We start from the raw sequence: 7,069 nt of genomic DNA on the forward strand, positions 1-7,069 counted from the left end.
CGGCACCTGTTCCTCTGCCAGGAATAGGGGACGCAGCCACCGGATCGTGCTTGCAGCGCTTGGGTGAGGGGAGCGCGTCCTAGCCCCGCACCGGGGGGGACCCCCGAGCCACCCCGCACCGGCAGCTGGGCCTGGGGCCTCCGCATGCCCGACCCCGCCGCGCTCCGGCAGCGGCCCAGATGGCTGCGATATTGTCCCCACAATAGCAGGCTAATTAGGCAAGCGCTGGGGAGTGGGGGGGGGGCACACTGTCCCCCCACCCCGCTCAGGCAATCAAAGGGCCCATGACTTTATTACGGCTCATTATGCGCGGGCGGCGGGGGGGCACGCAGGCTGCGCCGAGGCGACAGGCGTGTTATTTCCCCATCACTCCTCATTGGGATTCTGGCACTGGCGGCGGCACGGGGGGGGCCGGGACATGCGCCAGGCAGCCGTGACGGTGATTAATCTGCCGAGCGCCTGCACAACTGCGCTCGGCCGAGGGGCTGCGCGCCCCCGCGCCGGCACTGCGGAGGAACGGGGGAGGGGAGGGGGCTGCATCCCCCCTCCCACGCCCCACAGCCCAGCCCCACACCCCTGCACCCACTGCCCACCCCCACGCTGCACCCCACTGCCCAGCCACCCACCCCCCAGTGCTGCAGCTGCTCCCCAGGGCCCCCCCAGCACCCTGTATCCCCCACAGAGCACCCCATGGCTCAGCCCCTCCTCACCCCCAGTGCTGCACCCCCCCTACAGCAGCAGCCCTGGGGGGGGGGGGGGGGGGCACTGCTCTTCCCCCTCATGCAGCCACAACTCTAGGAGGTGCTGGTGGTGATGGGGGCTCAAGAGGGCCCCCAGTCCCCCCACCCACGACCCCCAGCCCCAGCCATGCTCGCCTTAGGATGGAGAAGGTACATGTGGGACATTTTCCAGTTTTATTCAAAAAATAAACTCAAGCACGAAGGATATTAAGTTATGGGGAGCGGGGCGGGGGGTGTGGGAGCAGGGCTGCGCTCCTGGGGGGCAGCACCCACCCCCAGCCCCTACCTCCTCTTGTCCTTGATGCTGTAGTGCAGCAGGAGGGGCGCGGGCTGCAAACCAAGGAGAGGGGTCAGGGCTGCTGGCACCCCCCCACGGGGCAGACACCCCATACCCCAGCCCGAGACCCCACCACAGGCAGGCGGGAGCAACCCCTCCCCGCAGGGCTGTCCCCAGGCAGCCTGGAGAGCCCCGGGGCTGCGCCTTGAACTTGTCCAACCCCTTCTGGGACCCATCACCCTCCCGACCTGTGGGGGAACCGCGGGCCGGGGCAGCCGCGGCGTGGCCGTGGGCGCCCTGGGTCGCCGCTCCAGCGAGCGATATTAATCATCCTTGATTCACCGATTCCCTGCTCCGCCGCTGTGTCCTCAGCACAGTGCTGCCCCGAGCCAGCTCCTGGGGAGGTTCCCCCCGCCGGACACCACTGAGCCCCCCAGCCCGGGATGGGGCCCCTCGGGGGGAAAATCCCCCATGGCAGCGGCCGCAGGGGCGCGGGCAGCGGGCGCCCATCCCTCCGCAGGATGCCCACCTTGCCGAACCAGTGCGAGAGCCAGAGCTGCTTCATCGTCATGTGGTCGGGGAGGGCCTCGTTGTTGAACAGGATCTGCACCTACACACAGGGAGGCTGCGTCGGGGGGAGAGGGGGGGGCACGACCCCCACCCGGGGCCCGTGACCCCCACCCGGCCCCCACACTCACATGCTGCGGTGGCAGCCCCAGGCGGTGGCACAGGACGTTCCGCAGGTGCCGGATCTGCGCCCGCACCGAGCATCTCACGTACTTCTGCTGCAAGGGGCAGAGCGGGTCAGAGGGGTGCGGGTGCCCCCAGCCCCGCGGGACCAGCACTGACACACGGTGAGGCCCCAGCCCCTCCTCTGCTCACCCTGTCTGGGACCCCACACACCAAGCCGAGCCCAGAGCAAGGGCTGTGGGGCCGGGTCTGGGCAGAGCCCGGGGGCTCGGGGCCCGGTGAACTGGCAGGGCAGCCGCACAGACCCCCGCTCACCTGTAGCACGGCCTTGCTCTTGTCCTTGCTGGAGCTGTGGAGGGAAGAGAAGGGGCAGCCTGCCAGCTCCGGCACAGGGAGGCGGGGGGCCGCGGGCCGTACCCCCTGCCCCTTCCCTGGGCACAGCCTGGTGCGGAGGTGCGGGCTGCCCCTGGCTGGTTGCCCCCCACCCGCCCCGGCGCTCCCCCCACCCTCCCGTCACGCACGCGCGGAGCCGGCGACGGCACGGGGACGGCACGCCGGCCGGGGCTGGCAGCTGAGCTGCAGCCATCGATCCCATTACATCCCCCAGAGCTGCCGCTTATTGACTTTGCTGTCGGAGCCGGCAGGCAGCTGCGCAGCGCCCGCCCCGGCAGCTATTAACACTGGCAGCCGCCGGGCAGGGCTGTGGCCTGGGGAGGGGAGATGACAGAGCGGTGGCAGCTCCAGAGGGGTGGTGGCACCCCAATGTCCCCCCTGGCTCGGCTGAGTCCCCTGTCTGCCAGGGCCACAGAGGTGGGAGCACGGGACACTGCTATGCCCGGTGCCAGCCCCGGCCCCCCTCCCCACCACGCCAAGGGGCAGCAGCTCCGCCGGCATCCCGCAGCCCTTGCCTGCGCCGCCAGCACTCACCTCTGCTTCTCCAGGCAGAGCGAAACGTGCTCGTCGTAGCGGAAGTAGTGGGCACGGGAGTGATCGAAGGTGCTGTAGGGGAGCCCCATGGGGTCGCCCCCAACCGTGTCTGGGGAGATGTGGGGAGGGGGCAGGAGTCAGCCCGCTTCTGTCCTGCCGGCACTGCCCGACTGCCCCAGCCGGCTCCCGGAGACACACCACAGTGAGACACCCCCCCACTCTGACCCCATTCCCCCCCCTGGCTGGCTGCCCTCAGGCCCCTCCGCGCGGCCCTCAAGCATGCCCACCCTCATTGCTGGGCTGCGTCACCCGGTCGAGGCCACGGGACTGGTAGAACTCCCGGATCCTCTTCTCTTCACCTGCGGGTGAGAGGGTGATACTGCTCAGGGACACCTCCTCACCCCACGTGCCCCCCCAGCCCATCATGGCTTTCCACCCCGCAATGCCCAGAGGTGAGGGTCCCCGGGCTGCCCTCAGCCCATCCCGCTGCTCCGACCTCAGCTTGGCAACGCAGCCAACCGCCAGTGGCTCTCGTGCCACCAGAAGCCCAGACTCCCCTTCCCTATTTGCCTCCTCCGTGCCCCCGGGGGTCTCCACCAAGCCCCGCTGCGGGCCGGGGAAGGGGGGGCCGTGTCCCTGTCCTCATCCCTGCCCACGCAGGCACATCCCTGCTGTTGTCATCCCTCACGCCTTTCCCCACTTTCCCCCGCTCTGCTGTGGGGCGGGGGACCAGGCCCACGCTGCATGTTTGCTGTGCCCCCCCATCCAGCCCAGGCCTCCATCCCTCCGTGGCAGTTCCCGGCGCCCCGCTGCTGTGCGGCAGGCTGACATTTCCACAGAGGTGTCCCCAGTGCCGTCCCCATCCCCACGCTGAGTGACAGTGGCTAATCTCGAGCCCACCGCTGCGCCTGCAGCGCGGGGGCTGCCCTCCCCGCACGCTGCTTTGCATTCACCACCACCGACCGTCAGTTCATCGCGCCGTCACTCAGCGCCTGGCCCCAGGGACGCTGCTCGCGGAGGCAGCCCTGGCTTGCGCAGCTCTCGTCCCCACAGCCCAGCCCCGCTGTGCCGAGCACAGCCAGCTGCTGGAGCCCGAGCACCGAGAGCAGGCAGCTGAGCTAGTTAAAGACGCCCCGACAAAGCACCCATCTCCCTGGCTTCCCTTCCCTGCCCCAGTGCCTGAGCGCAGTGGCCCAGCTCTTGGGAGCCATGGCCACTCCATCCGCCGGCATGGCCGAGGGGAAGGTACAAAGCCCCAGCACCGGCAGAGAACGCCAGAGCCTCCTGTGCGTTCCCGCACCTGAACCTCCCAAACCTTGTGGTACCAGTACCTCACCCCTGCCTCGCCTGGCTTCCCGTCCCTCAGCAGCCCCGCATGCTTCCCAGGCATGGTCCCTGCAGCCCCCTGACATCTGCCTCCACAAGCGGGGGCCATTTGTCCTGCCTTCTCCCTCGCTCTACAACTGGTTTCACATGGTAAGATGACCCCCTGCCATCTCTTCCTGGCGGGCTCTAACAGCCACCATGGATGTGGTCAGCAGCATTTTGAAGACCCTGACCCACAGAGTCTTGCACGCTCAGTAGGGAGGTGCCCCTCAAAATTGTCTGGTTCTTCCTGGCGTCCTTCCCCTCACAGTTCCTCCCCACATTGCTCTGCAAGACGCCGGTGGCAGGGACACCAGATCCTGCCCACCCTGCCGGGGACACTCACTCTCCTGCAGGCCAGGCACCAGCTTGTAGACGATGTCTTGCATGACGCGGTCCAGCTTGAGGTTGAGCAGCGGCTGCGTCTCGTGGATCTTGGTGTTGCACATGGGGCAGTACTTGCTGGTCTGCAGGTACTTGACGATGCAGCTCTTGCAGACTGCGGCCAGAGGGAGGGCACGTCGGCGGGGGGGGGGGGGGTCTGGAGCGGTGGCACAGCCCCACACCCCCAGACACCCAGCAGGACACGTCCCACTTGGGCCCCCGGGCAGAAGCCACGGTCCCGGGGCAGCGCTGGACCCACCAGCAGGCAGGGGAGGCTCTGCCGGCCCCTGCCCGGGGGGACCCCACGGGACCCCGCACCGCCGGAGCCGTGCAGGCAGCTGCCGCCACCGCGCGGGGACTCACACGTGTGCAGGCACTCGGTGATGGTGGTGGCGTCGATGAAGTACCCGGCGCACAGGCAGCACACGATGTGCTCGTTCAGCTCCTTCATCTTCACCTTCACCTCCTCCTGCGGAGACACGCCACCGTCACCCGGCCCCTGCCCGCCGGGCTGCGGCACCCTGCGGGGCACCCTGCACCGCTTGGCCGTCCCGCCCCAGGCTCTCGCCCTCTGCAGCAGCCCCCTGCCTGCCCCACAGAGCCCCTGCCCGCCCCACGGTCAGCGGGAACCCACGGGGACACTGGGGCAGGTCCCCCAGGGACAGCACGGCAGCGAGAACACAGGGCTGGGGGCAGCTCCCACCCAGCACGGGTGGAGGGACCCCCCAGGGCGACACGAGGAGACCCGGCTCCTGGGGCAGTGACCCCAAGAGCCACCCCGGGCCCCTGCTCACCCACGGCCTGGCCCCACGGCCCGGCCTCGGGGCCCGGAGCGGAGCTGCCACCGTGACGGGGTGGTGGGACGGGGCTGGCCCCTCTCCTGCTGGGGGGCCCAGCACCTGCAGGGGTGGGGCCGCCTGGCACCGACAGCCCCCCAGAGCCCCCCAGCCCAGCCCCACAGAGCTGTCCTGCCCTACACAGCCCAACAGAACCCCCCAACCCCACGGAACCCACAGAGCCCCGCCGCCCCGGCCAGGGCAGGGCTTAAATCACCTGTGCCACGCCTGGCCCCGCCCCCTGCCCCGGCCCCACTCCTCCACCCGTGCCCCACCCCTGCGCCTGGCCCCGCCCCTCACCTGCGCCTCGCCCATCACACCTGGCCCCGCCCCTCGCCCGGGCCCCGCCCCCCCGCGGCGTGGGCGGCCCGGCGCATGCGCCGCCCCAGAGCCCCCCCCCCCTCCTCCCCGAGCGGCGGCGCGGCTCCCTCTTCCGCCCACGCATGCGCCGGCCCGGTGCCGCCGCCCGCCCGCTCGCTCGCCCGCCGCCGCCTCGCCTCGTTCCGGAGCGGGTCCATCTTGTAGACGGCCTGGAGCTGGTTCCGCAGCCGCATGGCGACGCCATCGGGCCCCCCCTGAGGAGGCGACGCCATCTTAGAACCTCCTCCGCCTCCCCGCTCACTTCCGGGTTCGGGGCGGGGCCGCCGCCGCCCGCGCCGTGACTACAGCGCCCGCCGCGCCCCGCGCCGCCGCCAGGCATGCCGGGAACGGCCGGGCCGGCGCAGAGCGCGGCCGCCCCCCGCTGGCCGCGGCGGGGGAACGCGGGCCTGGCGGCGCGGCGCTGGCCCCGGTGCTGACCCCGGTGCCGACCCCTGACCCCGGCCCGCCGGGAGATCCCGGGGGGCGCAGGGCGCTCGGCGGGAGCGGGGGAGGGGGGGTGTCCCCGACCAGCCCGGCCTTGACGGAGGGTTCCCCGCCGCCCTTGTGCGGGCACGGCGCCGGGCTGACCCCGGTCACGGGCCCACCGGCCCCGCTTCGGGCGAGGGAGGGTGTTCGCCCCGCCTTCCCCCCCCCGCCGGTGGCCAATAGTGGGGGGGCGCTCTCTTGACAGACCGCAGCCGCCGCCAATCAGAGCGGCCGCCGCCCACGCGTGGGCCACCGCCAGAGGGCAGCAGAGCACCGCGGGGGAGGCGGGGCGGTCGCGGGGGGGGGGGAACGGACACGGCCAGGGGGCTCCGCGGACACCTGTGGGCTCCGCTGTCCCGGGGGTCCCGTTCCGCCCCCTCCCCGATGCGGGCGGGTGGGGCTGGCCCCCCCCAAGGCCCCGCTGTGCCGGGGAGGGGGGGCTGCCCTGGGCGGGGGGGGCGGGGGGGTGCAGGGGGCTGTGGGGGGGCACAGTGGGTGCAGGGCCTGTACTGGGGCAGATGGGTGCGAGGGGCTGTAGGGGGGGCAGTAGGCGGAAGGGGCTGGGCTGGGGGCCGCGGGTGCAGGGGGCCAAGGTGCAGAGGCTGTACTGGGGGGGGCAGGGGCCAGGGTGCAGGGTGGGTGCTGCTGGTGCTCTTGGGTGCCAGGGGTGCTGGGCGCTGCCGGCACTGTTGGGTGCCAGGGGTGCCGGGTGCTGCTGGTGTGCTTGTGTGCCGGGGTGCCAGGTGCTGCTGCCAGCACTGTTGGGTGCCAGGGTGCTGCTGGCACTGTTGGGTGCCAGGGGTGCCGGGGTGCTGCCCGCACTGTGGGGTGCCGCCGGCACTGTTGGGTGCCAGGGGTGCCGGGGTGCTGCCGGCACTGTTGGGTGCCAGGGTGCTGCTGGCACTGTTGGGTGCCAGGGGTGCCGGGGTGCTGCCCGCACTGTGGGGTGCTGGGGTGCCGCCGGCACTGTTGGGTGCCAGGGGTGCCGGGGTGCTGCCGGCACT

At 71.7% G+C, this 7,069-nt stretch overlaps 1 protein-coding gene across 2 annotated transcripts; it reads right to left on the reverse strand.

Moving 5' to 3' along the window:
• Positions 1–900: 900 nt before the first annotated feature.
• PCGF1 (polycomb group ring finger 1) lies at positions 901–6,125 on the reverse strand. 2 transcript variants are annotated; one of them, XM_052780971.1, is made up of 9 exons: positions 5,717–6,125; positions 4,747–4,852; positions 4,346–4,498; positions 2,922–2,993; positions 2,635–2,743; positions 2,023–2,056; positions 1,716–1,799; positions 1,547–1,627; positions 901–1,070 (listed from the first exon to the last, which is right to left on the reverse strand). In XM_052780971.1, the coding sequence occupies exons 1-9, from the start codon at positions 5,810–5,812 to the stop codon at positions 1,023–1,025; spliced, it is 783 nt and encodes a 260-aa protein (XP_052636931.1). In that variant the 5' UTR covers positions 5,813–6,125; the 3' UTR covers positions 901–1,022. The 2 variants fall into 2 exon arrangements, with proteins under 2 accessions (XP_052636931.1, XP_052636930.1); XM_052780970.1 differs by having other exon boundaries at positions 1,716–1,802; positions 5,717–6,117.
• Between the last annotated feature and the right edge of the window lie 944 nt (positions 6,126–7,069).

The sequence above is a fragment of the Harpia harpyja genome, chromosome 2 (genome assembly GCF_026419915.1).
Source record: "Harpia harpyja isolate bHarHar1 chromosome 2, bHarHar1 primary haplotype, whole genome shotgun sequence".
In the NCBI taxonomy this organism is placed as follows: domain Eukaryota; kingdom Metazoa; phylum Chordata; class Aves; order Accipitriformes; family Accipitridae; genus Harpia; species Harpia harpyja.